We start from the raw sequence: 20,336 nt of genomic DNA on the forward strand, positions 1-20,336 counted from the left end.
TTCAAAGGGTGAGGTTTGACAGTTTTCTAAAGATATTTACATGAGTTTCAAGAAGGCTTCATTCCTATCTCACACGATTCAAGATCCAGATGCTTCAGAACGCAGCCTGCCCAACTAATAACTTATATAAATTACAAAGTGATTCCTGATGGGTAGGAAACTTATCATAAATTGCTTTAAAAACTAGGACCAGAATCTAATGAGACTGTTCTTCAGCATTTTGTTCAAAAGTCTTGTGAGGGGATCTTTCATTATACAGTCAATTTTGATGAAAATTTGTAGTGATTGCTCAAAATTAACACTTCCCTCTGCTATCAGAGAGAATATATCTACTTAGAGAAAATCTCCTAATATATTCATATAGTTTTGCATTCATCTTCAATGCCCCTGAAACAAATTCCCAACATCCTATATGTTTAGTAATCATGTTTAATATGCAACAATGTGAAGATCAGTGACTTCTTTCTGGAAAAAAAATAATAGCATGGAAGCAAAAATAGAAGTATAGATTTATTAGAGAAGTTATCTAAAATACAATATTATTTTCCTTTTTAAATTAGAACATATATTATTTCAATGAAAAGATATTTTGCATTATTTCTATAGTAATAACTTGTAAAGATAATACTTAATTTAGAACATTTTTAATTCAAAAAATCCAGCACTACTATTAAGATATAATCAATGCTGTTGACAACATGGGTAAAAATGCAAAACAGTCTCAAAAATATTTACATGTCAGTTTCTTAAAAATCTAAGTAGTCTAATTCTAGATATTCATTTTGCTTTACTTTCTCAAAATACTTTTTATTTCCTAAGTCATAGATAGATTCTGTATTCCTGTGCTTCTCACAAAGCTTCAAGTTATTGTTAGTTATGTGTACTATCACACCAGTAGATGAGGTTTCTTAAAATGGCTTATTTTGCTATCATCATATCTTCTCTCAAGTAGCCAACATACTGTCATAACAAAGTGTCAGTCACAGTAATATTCACCAAAATGCACACAGCACCCACCCCCCTGCTTCCCCCAACCCCACACCTTAAGACCCCTTTCCCATTTAGCCAAGGGTCTTTCACATTTCATTAGTTGGCATTTCAGATGCAGAGCAAAAGAAAGAATGGATCTGGGAGACAAGATGTTGCCAGGGCGCACACGGCAAAGGTCTGATTTGGGCTTAGCAAAAGGGGATCCTCGCAAACACAGCAACTTCTAACACACTCAGCACTGAGGTTACTGGAAGGAAGCTCTGACTTCCCTGCTCTTCAAAGGCTGACATGGGCGCCAGTTGTCCACCATATGACACACGGGCTCGTTCTCAGCATTGAAGCAAAGGCCACGGAGTTTGCACATCTATGGAAAAACACACAAAACACTCAAATGCATCCTTTGTTTCAGCAGGACTGTTTGAAATTATACACCTCCAGCTCAGTTTTGCCATCACTAGAAGTGTAGAGATGGTGTCAGCACCCATGTGTATGCACTGATCCGCACCATTTTCTGTCCCTGACACAGGCTTTCCTATTCACAAAATACCCTAGCAAGAACAACTGAAACCACAGAAAACAAGGACGTAGGCATCTGTTTTCTGAACTCCATGTGCAAAAATGTTTGTCCTTCATTCAGAGCTGAATTGAAATCCTTTCAGAATCGTCTGCAAGTAGTACAGTTTTTGCTCTTTTTATATATTTTTTAATTCAGTTGAAATAAAAACAATTAAGAGACCTTACTCTTGGGTCAAAATAAAAGTTATGAATTTATTCAAGTTACCCTAATTTTCAAATACTGTGAGAGAAGACCATTCCACATCAATAGGAGCATACTGTAAAATTGTAGTGCTTGTTCCTAAAGCACAACTGGTGTTCACATAGTCTGATGTAATAGAAGTACCTTTATTGTCTAAATGGGAATCTCCAAAACTCTTAAAAATACTGTGCCAACATGATAACCCAACCCAAATGTGATCTCACAAAGACAAGTGGAACTGCTGACAAAAAAAATGTAGATGGCAGGTGGGACACAGTATTTTCAACAAATCAGGCTGCAGACCCGGCTTTCCCTCACTCAAGGAGTAAGGCCCTCAGCAGTGACCCGCCTCCCCTGAAGTTTACCGTTAACAAAGTTCAGAGTTCAACCCCTGTCAGGAACTGCTGTGTCAGTACAACAAATGATAACAGGCTTGCCACACCCTGCTGTTATACCTAGCTTTTATCTATCTTTGTAAAACCTATTCACTTTAACTCTCTGTCAATACTCTGATATATGGTTTCTTGTTTTGATCAGTTTTGGAACAAAAGGCAAGCTGCCACACACAGTATTTTGATCTCAAACCATCACTGAAATGTTGATAGTAATAGGGAGTGGTGTGTGTGGGAGAAACAAGTGGTGTCTTACCACTTGTAGGTGGTTAAAGGAGGTGTAATAGATAAAACAACTCTATTTTAGTGAATGTGCTTCTGTCCTATAATAAAAATGTGTTTGCAAACCTTGGATTATCCAATAGCAGTAGTTTAACAAAAAAACACAGTGTAAACTTCAATGCTCCCCTGAAGTTAATGGCAATCACTGCTGTAATTCTTATTTCCCGTAGTTCTTCCTCATCATATATTCTATCTTTTATTACATTAAGTCCCACAACAGCTCAGTCGAAATTTTTTTTTCACATCAGCTGACTAAACCCCCTAGAATTATATGTAGATTGTTAGCATGCCTGCCATTGATGAAAGAGATTTAAGAGTTTGAAGGTTAAACTAAAGCCCTTCAGGGCCAGTTTATATTTACAGGCTCTAGATTCTATTTATATCTCCCAAGCATCCAGACCTGAACCCAAGAATGGAATCTTGGCTATATGTAACTTCGTTAATGGATGGTGCAGAAAGCTAGGGCCAAGAGTGATTTAATCCACACAAGTTTCTTCCTACTATCCTCGCCAAGCTGGTCAATAAAGTCTTTTCTTAGGCAGCAGACTTCTGGAATCTGCAAGTTTTGCCTCTTCCAAACAACTGAGTTTTGTTAAGATTGTCACAATTCTGCGTAGGATTTCACGGTCTGTTCTGTGCCAAATAGAACTTGTAAAAAGAGCTCTGTAGACTGAAAATGCTGGAAAATCAACAGACTATAGATTTAAAGTGTGAGACTGTGGATGCAGGATACATGCTCTCCAGGTGCAAATCTGGTATTTTCAGGGCAAGTATACCCAGAGAGATGGTGTGTGTGTACTGTGAACCCACTGATGATCAGCCTACATGCTAGACTAACTCTGAATGTGCAAATGGTCCTTTCATGCATGCCTCAATTTGCCAGAATTTTACCACTTGACAGCCTATCCATGTATCTGGAAAGCCTGACAAAATTTTTAAAACACCTTTCATTTTCCCTGGACTGTGTCCAAATAGAGGACAGCCTTACATTTTAAAGCAAACTATTTACACACAAAGAGTCCTGTCAGAAGAGGATAACCACTTCAGACAGATATTTTTGACATGTGATGTTACTTAGTTAGTACCCTGCACAGCTCTGAAGTAACACTGCCACTTCAAAGACCACCTGGCTGGCTGAGATGATGCAATCAATATAATGCCAGAATACATCTATTGGCACCATCCATTGGCCACCTACCTGCTCAGGGCTGACAGTGATGGGCTCCTTCAGAACATGCCAGATCACACATTCAAGCAGTGGTGGAGTGGTCAGTGAGCCAGGGTATGTCCAGTAATCTCTGCATGCAGGAAGGAGTCCAGTGGGGTCAAAATTTGTGAAGGAAGCTTGCTTTCCCTACAATAAAGTAAGAAAATGTGTTGATGTCAGTGGAGACACCACATACACACACTGGGCTTGCTGCAGTAATATCTTCTCTTGAAGCTCCACGTTTGGTGAATGACAGAAATAGAGTTTGGCATGAAGCAGTGAGTACCAAATACAGCACATTTGGGATTAAGTACTCTCAGCAATATATTTAATATTTTCAAGACACCGCTTATCATATCAAGTGTTGCATTTAAGTTCCTTGCTCCTAGAGATTTGATCTTACTTGAAAAACAAGAAGATTTCAGATGCCATTGGAAGGAAATATAAAAGCTGGGAGACCCGTTGTAGAGTCCACTGTGATAAACAGCAGTGTCCAATTATCTCAAAGTGAGCCTGATGACAAAGATGACAGTGTAGTCTCCTTTTTTACCTTTTCTGTCCATGTTTCTCATTGGCACAGGCCTTTACCCCCTATAAAGGTATCTAGTTACTCAGCAGGTACTTCAAGTTTCTCATTAAGGCTTTTTTCCCTATAGTTATATATCCTGATTAAACTGTTTATCTGGATTCTCTAGAAATAGCCATGAGAAGCATGCCCTTTGAAGGACGAAAATTTATCACACAGAAGCAGAGATGAAGGGAAGTATCTGTCAACACTGACTAGAAAAGACACCTAGAAGAGTAGTTAGATTAGGAAGATAAATCCTACCCTACAGGTTTAAATGCAGTTAAAAGACAGAAATGTAGTCAGAGAGATAGGAAATGATTTCTGTTTCTAGCACTCTTTTCTCTCTACCACAAGTCCTTTCAAATCTGTTTTGCATTTAGGATGACAGAAGCACCAGTGCTGATGGCAAGAAGCTTTGTTTTACTTTTGCACATGCAGCAGTTTGGGAAGCAGTTAAAAAAAATCTACTTTCTGAAGAAAACAGCATAGCTGTGATTGGTGCTAGTCAACACAGAAAGCAGATATTACCTTGGTTTGAATGGAGTTCAGAGCATCCACAACTGCCTGTATTTCAGGCTTGGCATTTCCCACCTGTAACACAAACAATAGAAAAAGAAAAGTCACCAGGTACTCTCATGATATATTTAGCTTTCTATTACAGTTATCACGGCAACATTTTTCCAGCACCATTTCTTTACATAACAGGACTAATATAGAATAAATCACTGGAACTGTCTCTGTAAAACCATGCCAGTTGACAGTCAGCACAAATGGGCCAGCCAAAGACCCTGGACAAAATAGAGCCACTTTCATTTACAGTGTGAGGATTTATTTTTAATCTTAAGCTGTTCTTTTTACATAGAAATCACCCTCCAAATAAAACAGACACCCTTAGTGAGGCCAGGACTGAGTACTACATACTGCTGGGGCACTGACACATTCTCCAAGTAGCTGCAAAGACAATTCAACTAAAACAAAACAGTCTAGACATTTAACAATGACAAGAAAAGGAAAACAGGCTGTCCTACAGCAGATTCATACACACAGCTGTCAGTTACGCACACCACCTTTCCCTGGTAAGAGTTATGGTAGTGTCACTGTCTTGCTGAAGGCAAGTTTGCTGCTACAGGGGTGCCACACTGATGGACAGCACCCATACTCCATAGCTAGCGTACAATTTTTATTTGGAACGGAAGATGAGATTTTGGGGCACCACAGAGTTTGCTATGGGTTTAGGCAGTATAGTACAATGCTGCCTTAGTCTATATTTTAGGCTTTTAGGTTCTCCTTGCAACATTAATATGCTGGACAAATGAAACAGAAGTTTAACTAACCTTCATGAGGATGCCCACCACAGCCAAACCATCAGGATGCTTCACAGCTTCAGCAAATTTACCATATTTTACATTCCAGTGTACAATATGGAGCTAGGAGCAAGAAAACAAGAAGTGCTTTGAAGATCTTATTTCATCCAGAATACTTGACAAATTAAGATGCGAGGAAGTAATTTATTAAGAGCAGATGGAAGTTTTACTGCTGAGATTTAAAAACTTTTGTGTATAGTCAAGAATTTGCTGAGGCATTCATCTACTTTATGAAGTTTCATTTATGCAAAGATTTCTGCAATGCATTGTATTTTGCTTCTCAGTCTTATTCCCATACAAGTTTTAAATGCAAGCTGTGGCTGCTTTATTCTGCTTTCTAGCAAAACTCCTCTTATCTTCAGCATGAGTTTTTCCCCACATACAGCCTGCAGGACTTTGATACAGTATTTTAATGCTGTATATACTGGAGTTCTTATCAACACTGAAACAGATTATCCTAAGTCTCAGGAGCAGTAGAGAAGACACTAACTACACAGCTGACCTGCAGTTTACAAAGTTAAATTAAAAAAAAAAACCAAACAAGCGAACAAAAAACCCTAAACCCCAATCCTGTCCTTTTCTGGAAAGATTTTTAATCTCCAGATCACATTCAGGATGTTGCTTTCTTTTTAGTTTTTAAGATTTTCCTAATTTAAGTTCATCTGGCTGTTTCCCAATGTCTGCAAGTCCACCAAGTAATTATGGTACTGTGAACAGACATGAGCCAAAGGGGAAGTTTCACAGATAAGACAAAAGCTGCTTCTATCTCATGAAAAAGGCAGAGCCAACGAATTTTTAGGGCCATTTCTTTTGCCTGTAAATGCAAATCACAGGTATGTTCAGGGAACGTGTATGAATACAATCTAGAAGTCTGTCGCAGCATCCAGAGGTAGATTTTGAAACAGAGGACATGGAAAGATGGGATGCAAGGCACTAAAATCACTCAATTTCTGTAGTCAGACTTTAAGACAGTCTTAAGGAGTCCAAGGAACATCTGAAGCCTCAAACGTATCACAAAAAGAGTGCTTACAAGATCTCACTTGACTGCCTGCCCTGCCTGCCCCAATATTATTCTGCTGCTTATATAAATGCCTCTGATGTTAAAAATTGAAGTCAGTAAAAGGAGGTGTGTGCGTACAGAGGCGCTGCAATTCTATTCCTTCATAGTCTTCAAAAGACACTGAGAAATAAGGGAAAAAACAGGGATAATTAATGTGGGGTTTTCTGCTTCTCTTTGGCATGAAGTAGCTAAGAAATCAAATACCATAAGTCCTCCAATTCTAATTTGCTCTTGCAAGGAGTAGGTTCTAAGGTGGCATTGTGGCAAATCTTCTATGGTAACCTCCTCCTATGAAGATTCACAGAGAAGTTGCTACTGTGATGAAATACTTTAAAAAAATAAATACTCTTTATACACAAAAGACTGGAGAAGGTAAAGCATGTCCTACCTCTGCATCATACTTCACACCATCCACAGTGTGCTCAGACCCTTGGCCCTCACAGGATCCCCAGTGAATGTGAAACTGTACCAGCCTGTAGACTCCATCCAGTGCTCCTCCTTGCAGCACTGCAAAGCAAAGAGACTCTATTAGCAACTCCCATAATCTTTGTTATCGAGTCTCACTTCAAACTGGAACAGCCATCTCAAGTCTTCCATGTGATTCACAGATCATTGCATGCTGTCATGCTACTCCAGATCATCTTCCATGGTACATTACTGCAATACACTAAAATCAGTAATAAATGCATAAAAACATAAGTGATTTTACAGTGAGCATCTCATCAGCAATTTAACAGGCATGCTATTATTACAAGTGATGAGGGAAGATGTAACTTTTCTGTCACCAAGCAGATAAAGGCCTTTGTAAGAGGGCCATGGAGTTATTCAAAGGAAGTACATTTGAAGACCAAATCATCTTTCATGTACTATTGTACTCTGTCCTTTCATTTTTTAGACACTTCATCCATTTAGGCCTTAATCCTGCAAATCCTGTGGCAGATGGGATTGAGTGCAATGCTGTTGGTTCCAAATTAAACCTAAACACCTGTTAGCCGTGGGTTGCAGCCACGTAAAGTACTAGGCACAGGGCAAGGCATTGCAGAGATGTGAATTCAAATCTCTTTTCTGTCCCATTGTGGTGAAAATAGCAATGCCTGCACAGAAAGATTTTTTTAAATAATAGATTAGGAATTAGTTGTTTATTTATAGTCTCCATTATCTGGCATTACCCGTGCTATGGGACTGCTCTAAGAGTGGAGTGCCCAGCCACACTTTCAATTATACAGAAGTGAGGTCCCCTGAGCTCCCTTATTCTGCTTGTTAGTTTTACCCTTCCACTTAAACTGTGACCAATCACCATTATGATATGCAGGATCAAGCCCTACTACTACTACTGCTGCAAAATGCCCAAGGCACAGACAATTTCTCCTCCAGTGCAGCATAAAGCACAGAACAATAACAAATAGTTCTATTAAATAGAGCTATTTATCTAAGTCACCAGAGCAAGGTTTCACACTGGTTTGTGGTTTGGTTGGGTTATTTTCCTTTATTCCAAGCATCTCAAATTCAAACTCACAATTAATCTTTAGGGTATTAATATTTAAAAATAAAATAATGTAATTTGAACTGTTAGATTTTTTAAGAGACTAATTTCTCTCTATATATAAATAAATATAGATGCAATAAAGTGACAGAAGAGTGTTGACATCAAATATTACATGTAAGTGTGCTCTGTGTATGCACCACAAAATGGCTCTGTGGAATAAAGATGCTTTTCTCTCAGTTTGCAATTAGTCTAGACACTAGCACAATACGTGCATGTGTGAAAACACACACCAAAACTGATTGAAAAAGGTCACTGTATGTACAGGTTTGAATAATTCTGATTATATGCAAGCATGTACAACAACAGCCATGGATATATGGTAATGAGGTCAGAAGGATTTCACTAAAAAATTGGAACACATGAAAATTAAATATAAGATTCAAAAAAAAAAACCAAATTATTTTCCACTGGTGTGCCTTACACATGCAAAATTTGGGTTCAGAGGACAAATTTAGCATTTGCCTGGTGTTGTTTTGGAAGACATACTTAGAAGTCACCCAACATGTACTTCTTTTTGAAAAATGTGAACACATGTTCTACTGCAGCCTTTGTACTTTCCAATACTGTAGCCAACACTGAACAGTCAACAGACCAGGACTTGCCCTACCTATTGCCAAGCTATGTGATCCAAAGAATGGCTACTTATAATAATTAAATAGAAACATCTTATTCTGCTTTTATGTTTCTATATGTTTTAGTTGCCAAGAAGCATAAACTTTTAAACACAGCACTACAAATCAGCACAATTTTTTCAGAAAGGTGACTGTGAAAGTGCATTAGTTCCTTTTAGAAATGAAGAAATTGGTTGCTATGTCTTTACAGATGCAAAATCATTTAATCCACACAATATCTTGCTTCATTTAAAAGTAATGCCATGGTTCTGTGATGTATCAGTTTCAGATCCTTTAGCTCATGGTCTTGCTGCTCGTTGCAGGTACAAATGGACTGAGGTTCCACCATTCCTCAACCTCAGGAAGCACTAGCATAGCATAGGTTAATCTGCTGTTATTAATCAATGGAAAGCATGCTGAAAAGCAGAACCATGCAATATTCTTGAATCCATTTGCAGTGTTATTTGTCTACACAAAGCTTGCTATAGTCTCATAAAACTCAAAAGATGCACAAAAATCTCTTTGCAGTTTTCGCTTACTTTTCTTACTCTGTGGTTCTCAAATCCAGCACTAGCTTATTTTGACTCACAGCACAGCATTCAAAGAAAGTAATAATTAGATTAGTGTAAATGAACACAAATTCAGCAGGCTTAATTACAGAACAGCCCTTCTTATTCTAACCTACATTAAGCAGTTATTTTATTTTTAATACTTCTCAGCTTTTCCAAAGAAGAATTTAAAACTAGACTCAAAAGGCAAAGTAGAAATGTTAGAGGTATTGGTTTTTTTTCCAGCACCAGCCTTTTAAACCATGAATAGACGCCACCAGCCTTCGTAACGTAAAAGTTCATCAAGGATCAGAACAACATTCACACCAGGAACTTCCCTGTCTTTGTTCCATGTGACAGGAATATCAACTCAGACCACACTGAGAAAATAATTGCAACCTTTCCATTCCCTTTTTAAAAAGGATGGGGAAGTTCTGATCCATATATGAGCATTTCATCATTAGTTCCCTTCCTTTTGAAATTAACACTAGTAAAAACTGTTCTGAAAATATATATGTAGCTGTGCTCCTTTTTATTCTACAGCACAGCTTCAGATGCATGGCTGTCTGAAGACAACACAAGCTGAGCTGAAAAACACGTTCTTTTCTCATAGATTCAATCTACTCAACACAGTTTGACACAAACTGGTCTCCAAAGATGTGCAACAGCCCGAGAACTAGCAGCTTGAAAGTACCTTTTTTTTTAACTATTTGACAGTTATTTTAAATGTCACAGTGGGACAAATTTGGAACTACTTTGCTTAGATTCTAAGAAATGGTAGCATTTTTCTGTTACCATTCTACCTTCTACCCTTTACTGGAAAAAGTCTACTATTAACATCCTGCAATTACATTACGCTGTAATTAAGTGATCTCATAATATGGTCCTGTTACGGGTTTGGCCATATGTAAGTCTTAGCATCACTAATTTGGAAAGTTGAATAACCACATGAACTCTTCCACTGACAGGACCTACACTGCCTGTGGTATTCCTTGGATACAGAAGGGGAAGCTTATTTGACTCCACTACTCTTTCTTGGGATATTTGAAAACACCCAAAAATCAAAGGGCATTTTGCTGCATCTGGCAAGCTGTTTATTGAGGTCACACATTCCACTGCTCTACTTAAGAGGCAAGTCAGTGGGCAGCTACCCCTTCCCATGTCAAACAGAACAGCCTTGTAAAAAATACTGTGGAACACTTCATATCTTTTTTCAGGAAGTGTTAGCACCCACATCTGTGAATTTTTGTAGGAGCACTGTGGAATTTAGTTAGCTCCTATGGGATGTTCTCTCTACAGAGAGCAGAAAACTAATAGATCTCTTCAAGGCAATAAACATGTCAATGAAATAATCAAAATGGCTGAATTGCAAGATTGTTTGATGAGTTAGAATGGACTCCCTCCTGTCATACAATTAGTGTGGAAAAAAAAACTATCAAGTTTGATACTTTGAGAAAATGGAGAATGAGAAAGTGTTCTTCAATGAAAATCATTGACAGCAGAGCTCCTTACGGTATCTGAAATAATGGGTTCCACTAGAGCACAGTAGATGTCCAAAGACCCAAATTTGGGAAATCAATTTTAATCACGATTCCACCCAACAAAAACCTAGCAGCAGGACATTTGAAGCATTTCCCTTTGAGGAGAGCCCTCTCACACATACATTGTTTAGCACAAAGAAAACCAATATTTTGTATCAGCCTACAGTATAGATGAGCATGTGTATATGATATTGTGGGTATATGTGTATGCAAATATATGCATAGTATACACATTAATGCTAATATACTGTAAGCTTGTGTGTATACACAGAAATCTGTATGACAGAAAACAGCACTTGAAGAAAAAGCAGATGAAGCTCTACTTGAGAAAAAAAGGCATCTTGAGCACCATGCACTATTAATGACACAAAAAAGACTCATGAGGATGCTCAGAGATTAGCCTTGTTCTTATGCAAGGATGGGCTTCCTCATCTGACTGAAGAGTTCAGTTAGGGTGAGCTGTCACTTCTGTGAAATGTGAAGTACACAGTCACAGTTTGTGAGATGTTTCCTTCCTTATGTTATCTCTTTTAGACATTCCTCCTAGGATGTTCTATCATGACAAGCAAGAAGAGTAATTCAGGCATCTTACTGTAGGGTTCATACCTGCAGAAAACATCTGTAATCAGTTTCACCATGAGAAAAAAAATTGGTTTCACCACTAAGGAGAAAAACCCCCTACTCTGACCTTGCTAGAAGTTTAGCCTGATAAGGCAACAAGGGTGTTCCACAGAGATAGACCAGAATGAAACAACTGCCAAAACGCAGGCGGCCTGAAGACGTGTATCTGCAGCAGGTCAGTTGTTCCAATTCACCTCAGCTGAACTATTTCATCCAGACTGGGCAGCAGCCAGAAAGACTCTGACCTGCTTAAAGATACAAAGTCATTTAGGTTCTTAACATTCCTACAACTCTCTGGGACCAGTGGAGCTTATGTCTCATGTAGTCTCTTAAATGGAGATTCTCTGAAAATCATATGATGCTGTACTAAGCCTCTGACCAGCCTTCAGCCGTCACATTTCACACCCTATAGGCTGACAACTTTCAGGACCAAGTTGGAAGCATTAAAATTCTCCTGAAAGTAACAGTTGGTTTAATTTCTAATAGCTAAATACTAATCTCCGTGACTGCTTAGTGTACTGAATACTGCATATTGGACATAGTCTCCATCCTATGTTGAGATCCAGTGATGGACAAACAAAGTTGTGGGCATTGCCTCTAAGCATGCAGCAAGCCCTCATGTCTAAGTAAATAAACAAACTATCAGCTGGGAAGAGTGGTAATCGTGACATCTGGCACACAGCTTCATTACATCTTAAAAATAAGTTTTTCCAAGTGGCCCCAGCTGATAACAGCTGACTAGTTTCTCCTAGTTTTGCACTAAAAGCGCCTCTAGAGGAATTTGAAAAAACAGAAGGAAGTTGCCATGATTCTTAAATGCACAATCTACATCAAGTTTCTGCTCAGAAATTGCATGTTAACAAAAAACCCAAATCATATCAAAACAAAAAGCCAATGTAAGTGAAGGACACTTTTGTGCTCTGTAAAGAAATTAAGACCTCAAACATACAGGACTGATCTCAAGCCCTCTCATCTTGCCTTTCCGTTCCTGGAAGCACTAGAGCTATTCAAGTCACTTGTTTACATGGGCTTTTCAGCTTCTGGTGATCCCAGCTCACAGGAAAAACGACTTACTGATCTCACACCCTTGAGACTTCTGACTTTTGAGTCAAGCTGTAGCACGTTACTTGTGACATAAGCTGGTGTTTGAATAGAGTGTCCTAAAGATATAAGCAATCAGTTCTCCGATTTCTGATTCCAAAGATCAACACATTTCTTAGGCTATACTGCACTGTGACTTTCCATCCATGACCCTATCCTGATGAGACACAATATTCTAGCATAGCTAATATATATCTTTGGATCTGAAAAGCCTAAAAATAGACCAGTAGCAGCGACTTTGATGAAGAGTGGTGCCTTAAAGACAGCATCCCTGCCTGTTTCTTCCTCCATTTGCTAGCTGAGGTGGAAGTGTAGGAAAACAGCAACAGTGGCACAACTTTCAAACTCACCACCAACCAAGCAGTTTGGTTATACTGGTTTTTGAATTACCACTGTAACAGAATAGATTGGTTTGTTTACCGTGAGTCACAATTCCTATACCAGCTGAAGCATATCCATTAATATTTACAATTTTAGAAAGAATCAGGTAATATATTGAATTACAACTCCTCAAAGACTCCAAAGAGGTGCTAGCATCAAGGTGAAAAGACTATTTCCATTTCACCAAATCTTCTCATAATTTTTAAGTTCTACTATGACTTTATGTTTACAAAAATTTCAGATTTACTTGTGACTCTGACCTGAATTCCAGTACTCTCCCACCTCACAGCAGCAAGGAAGGAGAAGGAAATAATTAAGAGACTTGTCCAGAAACATTACCAGTACATTTAGCTAGAGCTTCACACCATAGTTGCAATTCACTTCTGTCAGGTTTTACTAGTACAATATGGTATTTTAACATTCCTGTTAGAGAATAAATTCATGATTGAGAGCCCTCTTCCCTTTCTAAGCTCATCTAACACATGATCAGAAAATATAGAATACATAGTCTAGTGCTGCGACCATTTCTTATTTGAATTTCTGGTTTTAAATAAGTTCTGGAAAGTTTTCTGTGAAAACTTACACAGAGATCACCTTTTATGTACGTTTCCGAATTTTCTTTCAGGCTCTTGAGGCTTTTTTGAGCAAAGGCACATCCTGTGGTTTTACAGCTCTAAAGGAGTCATTTACTTCTGTCTTTTCAAGTGTGTAAAAAAATACACAAGTCCTTACCAGCAGACTATAATATGAAGTGTCTAATATGATAAAAGAAGTACCCTTAACGAGGCACACCTTTGCTAAAGTTTCTAAATTATAATGATGCAGCTTATTTTAACATATATCAGCACCATTTGCTTCATTCATCCATGGAAGGTCCAGTCCCAGGATAGAGGAGTGCATGAACCTGAAGTTTTACTCCTAGTGACACTTTTACCATAATAAAACTTTAAAAGCAAAGTCATAGAAATTTTAATTAGGAATGCCCACAAATATTTTAAATTTTAATAGTAAAAGACAGTGGGCATGAGAACAAAGGAACAACTGCAAGAACTGAAGAAGAGTGACTAAGCAATAGTTGGAAGAGGAAGTTCACTGTTCACTTTCTACATACAACACCAAGAAAGCATTCTGAAAGACTGCAAGGAAACAAGACAGAAGATATCCTTTTATATAAGGGAAAATCATGGAATTTGTCAAACAAAAAATGTTCACAAACATGGCAAAGCTGGCTTGTGAATTGCCTTTCCATACACTATTTCTAGTAACCAGCAACTGTGAAATATGAAGGGGGTTCACTCTGGGAATTGACTCAGCCGTTAGAAGCATATTCTGAAAGGTAACAGCTGCCACATAACCCAAGAAATTGAAAGGCTGTACTACAAGAACTGAAATTGAAGACTTAGAGGTTAATTGCTTAGGAAGAGAGTTTTTCTAAGCATGGTTAGTAACATCTAAACATATCTAAAAAAATTAACAAGAAAGTAAAACAAATTTAGATGCTAAAGCTATCACAAAAAATAACAAAATTTCTTTGTTAAAACTTCACTAGAAAAGAAAATTGTATAGGTCACAGACTTAAGTACAACCTGAATCAAGAGTTATGTCAATAAATCTCCAGCTACTAGTAGAGATCTTCTAAGCAAAGAAGAAAACATTTTTTTCTATAATGATATGTTAGTTGCATAAATTGCACAGAAATTTTTTTTGTTTAAAAAGTTAAACTTTACTTTTTTTACTCAAAGCAATAGAGGTATCATTTCAAGAAATCCTAACTTTAGTTTTAGATTTTTGTTTTTCACAATACGGGCAGAAGCTTTATACTATGTATTCCTGATGCACGCATGTAATGTAAAAAATATACATTCTGAAGGGGAAATATCAAAATTTTGATTCTGATATCTACTTGTTCTTACTTTGGATCAACATTATTAGTATTAGATGTTTTCTGAATCAAAGACGTAAGAAAGAACTACTTTCAGAGTTTTATTCAAACATACATTTTGGCTTACTTGCCTATTTTTACTATGCTATTACTACCTGTACTTTTTATTGCAAGAACTCATTTTGCATACTCTGAAGAGCAGGAGGGATCAGACATTAAGAACTAGAACTGCTATTCAATTTGCTTCAATGTCATTAGTTATAAGCCTGAAGATTTCTTAATGAAACTATCTACTTTGCATGCAGTTACTCACATCTTGAACATTATTCACAAACAATGATCTTATTACTTCATTTTTCGCCTACTACCACAGTTAATTCATTACCACATATAGGACAGTTCATAGAAACAAGCAACACAGCTTCTGGGAACTATTTACAGGATTTTATACCACTGTGTTCTGTAAAACATACCAGCACATCATATAATCTCACTTAGCTGCTTCTTGTGACTGTTGTGTGATGTCTAAATCAAGGACTGGATAGACGCATTAGAGTCTCAAATTCAGAATCAAGCAGAGACCAGTCAAAGACAGCTCTATTTTGTGTGAGGAAAGTAGGTTACCTAGTTAATTGCATACAAATGAAGCCAACTAAGTGTGCTGCCAGGTAGATCCTATGCACTGTAATTTTCAATAGAATGTGTGGCAGCAAGTGATCAACCCATACCTGGCTTCATAGAGATCTGTTTAGTGGGTTTTTTTCTAAAGAATAATCATTTTCTGATACACTAATAGAGCAACTGAGAATATTTCTACTTGCATCTCCTATCCTCCCACTCTCAAAGCTGTCTCACTGCATATCTGTCACAGCATCTCTATCACAGATGTTCTGGTTCTGCACTGACTTTTCTCATAAAAAAGCATTCTTCCTACAGACATTCTTTTACATTTAATGTGTCTGCCATTTTTTCCTCACAACCTAATTTTCCCAGTTCTTTCCAAACATAGGCATACACAAAGTGATCATGTATGTAGTAGTTTCTTTATACTATGGAGACCTGAAGCTGGTTTTTTGGGTTCAGTGAGAGAAGGATGGCAGCGAGAGCAGACTCGCATGTGGCTGGTAAAAACAGAATTCCTTTTTTTGTCCTCTGGCTCATATACCTTATTCCCTATGATACTGTTAAAATGAACAAGCAGTCAGTTTCTTTAGCTCCTCAGTGCTCCAGAAAAATAAGCACTAAGAGGTCAGAATACCCTTTTCTTCTCCTTTTCAGACCAAGAAAATATTAACGTTGATGCTCTGTAGAAGTTAGACCGACCTATGTATATTTATACAACTGTGAACACTTATATCTGACCACTTAATATTGTTCAGCATAAAGACTGTAATTAAAATATTAAGTCAAATTCTTAGTGCAATCCTAAATGTCTGTTATAAGGTTTATTCCATTACCTGCAAAAACCTCACATTTTTAGTAGGCACAATCATTTGGTTTCAGCACCATTCCCTAAGTGACATTGCCAACAAAATAGGAAAAACAGGACACTCGCACAAGCAAGATAAATCAGGCAGTGTCTGGAGAAGTCAGTGACTTACAACGGGATTGTTTTTGTTGCCTAAATTAAAAATAAAGGCACATTCATTGTGAAGTGATGATTTCTGCAAATTCAGACAGATGAAAAACTACAGACAACCTGCAAAACCCTTGTTGCAAGGGTAGCTTGCATTCTTCCTGTCCATCAATAAGGCTATTCCTTTTAGTAAGGATTACTAAAGGTTTGCAGGATTCAGTGTTTAATTTTACCATACAGCACAGTGAATAGCAAGACCCTGTGGAATACTGCCTGCTAGCAAACTCTGGAGGAATGTGTTGGATACATTAACTTTATCTACAAAGCCATCAAGAAATGTCAGGGATAAGTCTAAATTACAAAAGAACAAAGAGGTATTTTCTAATCATTCCTCTATTTCTGTACTAACCTAGGAGCATGCTGGCTTCAGAAATATGAAATAATATTTTGATAACCAAAAGAACTATTTCCAAGCTATTTCCACTTCAAGTTGTTAACTGTAATCCTTTGCTATTCTAAGGCAAATTTCTTCCTATGATGTTTTTTGTCTCTTCGTTTAACCATTTGATCAGTATCTTATGATAAGCTATGCCTAAAATTGCTCGTCAAAAGTTTTTTAATTTTTTTTCTCTCCACAGCTGAGCCCTTATCCCAATCCTTCTCATTTATACAAAAATAAAGCAATTCACTTCTCCTGAGTAGGGCAGCTCAAATCTGTCAAGATAGGCTTAATTTTCTTTTAAAGGGAGTTCAGTTTTCCTCCTTGCCTAAAGGAGTCTTATGACCTGCAGAATCCTTAAGGGCTGAATCCACACCTTATGAAAGCCAATGCTGGTACTTTTTTCTCTTTAAGGAAAACCCTATAACCTCAGCAGACATTTTAGTAGGAGTGTTAGTAGCAATTTCGGTCGCGTCCCCTCCCGCACCCGAAGGTGAGGTCTCACCTGACTTGTCGGAAGAATCATCAAACTCCACGTTGAAGGAGTGTCCGTTGTTGACGATGTTTCTAGCCGTGCTGGCATCATAACTGAAGCTCAGCGGCTTCAGAGAGGAGTCATACTTGGCGGACTTGCTGTTGATGGCAATAGGGGACTGGCGCTCTCCATTGGCAATGGGGAAATGCTCATGCCAGTGAGCGGGTCCTGCAAGACAGCGGAAAGCAGCTCAGTGGGAAAAGACACAAAATTCGAGGGGTACAAGCAGTAACTCCCACTCTGAAAACCGGGATGCTCTAACACCAGCATCAGCTTTTAACAGCGTACCAACTCTGCGTGCTGGCGGTGCTGGCAGCACAGGTGAGGGGAGATCCCACCGTGGGACCGAGGCAGCCCCGCAACCTTCGCGGCTGCGGGGGGATTATTAAGAGGGAATCCCAAGGGTCACCCCAGCCTATGGAACAGCGCCCACCCTTCCCTTCCCGAGATAAAGGAATGACGACGGGGACGTAGAAGATGCTCGGGCAAGCGGCGCGGCGCCGGGCGCGCAGGTGCGTTTCAAGGTTACGAGAGAACAAGCGCCTCCGAGCTCGTTCCTGGTACGGGCAAGGGCTCGGCGGGGCGGCAGCAAGCACGTCCCGGGCGCGACTCGCGGGGACCTGCCGGCAGGTGTCCCGCATCGCCGGGCACTCACCGTCGTGGCTGCCGTAACCCCAGTGGTGGGACATGGTGCTCAGCTCCGCTCTTGGAGGCTTTCACAGCGCGGCGGCCCCAGTGCTCTCTCAGGGGCTTTTATAGGCTCCCGCCAACTTCATGCCCTTCTCTGAGGCCGGGGGAGGGGTGGGGAGTCAGGGCGAGGGCGGAGGGAGACTCCGCTGGGGGCGGAGAGAGCGGTCCCTTATAATCCGCGATCGGCCGCGGGGTTCTTGCGGGCTTGGTCGGCAGCGCCCCCGAGAGGGCGGCAGTGACGGTCTGCCTTTCATCCCCCTGCCCCCTCCCGCGGACCTGCGGGCATTGCGTGGGGCGCCGTGACCTTGGGGAGGTTCTGGCGGGGTGGCGGGAGCCGGTGCGGGGCGGCGGGTGCGGTGCTGTGCGCGTGTCCGTGTCGGTGCGTGCGGCGGGGCACGGCACGGCGCGACACTGCGGGCCGGGCGGGTGCTGCTCCCTGCCGGGAGCGGAGGGAAGGCAGGACAGTGCGGCCGGGGGGAGCCGTGCGGGAGGGCGCCCGCAGCTCTGGCAGCATCGAGAGGTTTTGGATGGAATTAACGGGGGTTTGGGGGCGGAGATAGCGGAGTTGGTGGAGCGGAGCTGTGGTTCGGCTTCAGGGGAATTGGGACGTCAGCGCTCACTGCTCCGTGCTGCGTTTTTCCTGGTCGCACCTGGAAAAGCTGCAGGCTGCCCTTGCGTTTATTTAGTAATACATACTTACCGTGAGAGCGGCTCAGCTACGGCTCCCGAGGATGGATTTGCGAGGATGAAATTGAGCAATACATATTTTAGATGTTTTTATGTTGCGCAAGGCTCCGGTGTTGTGCCGCAGGATAGGAGGGTCGGACCTTGGCAGCCCCCCAGCGGGACTGGGCTGGCCCCGAGCGGCAGCGCCGGCCCAGAGTGGGGGCAGGTGCCCCCTCTCGGCGTTTTCCTGTGACCTCTTGCTCCGAGCCGTTTTTCGGTATGGGAATGACGTAACTTTATCCCATTTTCTTACTAAGACGGTTTATTCAAACCCGGTTTTAATTTTGTTCTGTTGGCATTCAGCCACAGTGGTCTAAATTGTGTTTTCAGTGAGGTCATTGTAAATCCAGAACAACACCAGAATGACTCCATCATTTACATTCAGCATTGTAAAATTGTGTCATGTGTTTGTATTTGTTAAAAAGAGGGAGAAAAGTCTATTTGTACAATGTGGGTACTGTTGCTAATAGCAAAAGGGACCATCTGGGAAATGCTTACAAAAATTAAAAGCGTTTCTCAGATCCCTTTAAGTGTAGCAGAAAGTATTTAAAGCTTATTAGTGATTAACGCAGTGTGTGTCCTTATATTTGCATGCCTCTACTCAGGATGGTTTAGGGACCACAAAATGGAAAGGTGAGGGCAAAACTGAATACACAGAAGTTATTTAGAAGTGGCTGTGGTTGGTGTATGTGATGTAGAACAGCAAATGGAAATGCACATAATATGTTTATTAGGAATTCCTTGTTTGCTCATTATAGGTAATTTTCAGTCAATCACTTCTAAATCTGCCATTTGTACTATGCAATATGACAGTCTCATAAACACACACATATACAAATCCACATAGGTAAGAATCTTTGAAGAACAAAGCAGAAAGCACTCTTCTATGCTGTAGGAAAGAATAAGATTTCTGTACATTTCAAAGGGCTTTCTTGCATTCAGTTTTGCTATTAAAAAAACTATTTCGCCTGATTCCTCTGCATTCTCACCTGTCAAATTTCCACTGACGTCAAAGGGAGCACCACATAAAGAACAAGTGCAGGATTAAACACAACACAATGTTTGGCATGGTAGGTTTCCTAAAAGATCTACTTAGGGTTCTTAGCAGGGAAATGAAGTCAGTCACCAGCAGCACTAAGGGACTGGGATTTTAATCACATGAATCTTCATTTTATTATGTTATTTCTTTCAGTAAGTATGTGGTACATGGTAAGCACACACAGATAATACGTCTGCATTAGAAGGTCTGTTGTTCTTAAAATCTATTTTCCTTGATCATTTGGCAGTACTTGGAAGCTTGAGCCTGTGTCCAGGGAGTGTTATTAAGAGCTTTTCATTGACCTGGGTTTGTTGATTCCAGCCTCCTTCTTTACTGTCTCCTGACTGCATCAGACTCATGATCTGTGACTGTTATTTTATGGCAGAATGAAACGCCTCGAAGAAAGCTATAAGCTATCACTGAGAGGAAGCTGGATACTGGAAACAATACAGTCAATAATACTGTACACTGGTGAAGCTG

General features: G+C 39.8%; 1 protein-coding gene across 2 annotated transcripts; it reads right to left on the bottom strand.

Annotated features, from left to right (window-relative positions):
* Positions 1-497: 497 nt before the first annotated feature.
* Positions 498-18,231, bottom strand: LOC139671421 (carbonic anhydrase 2). Of its 2 annotated transcripts, XM_071554244.1 has the most exons (7): positions 18,057-18,231; positions 17,372-17,569; positions 7,009-7,127; positions 5,531-5,623; positions 4,725-4,787; positions 3,620-3,775; positions 498-1,354 (listed from the first exon to the last, which is right to left on the bottom strand). In XM_071554244.1, the coding sequence occupies exons 1-7, from the start codon at positions 18,088-18,090 to the stop codon at positions 1,235-1,237; spliced, it is 783 nt and encodes a 260-aa protein (XP_071410345.1). In that variant the 5' UTR covers positions 18,091-18,231; the 3' UTR covers positions 498-1,234. The 2 variants fall into 2 exon arrangements, with proteins under 2 accessions (XP_071410345.1, XP_071410346.1); XM_071554245.1 differs by lacking the exons at positions 17,372-17,569; positions 18,057-18,231 and adding an exon at positions 9,317-9,556.
* Between the last annotated feature and the right edge of the window lie 2,105 nt (positions 18,232-20,336).

The sequence above is a fragment of the Pithys albifrons genome, chromosome 4, assembly GCF_047495875.1.
Source record: "Pithys albifrons albifrons isolate INPA30051 chromosome 4, PitAlb_v1, whole genome shotgun sequence".
NCBI lineage: Eukaryota > Metazoa > Chordata > Aves > Passeriformes > Thamnophilidae > Pithys > Pithys albifrons.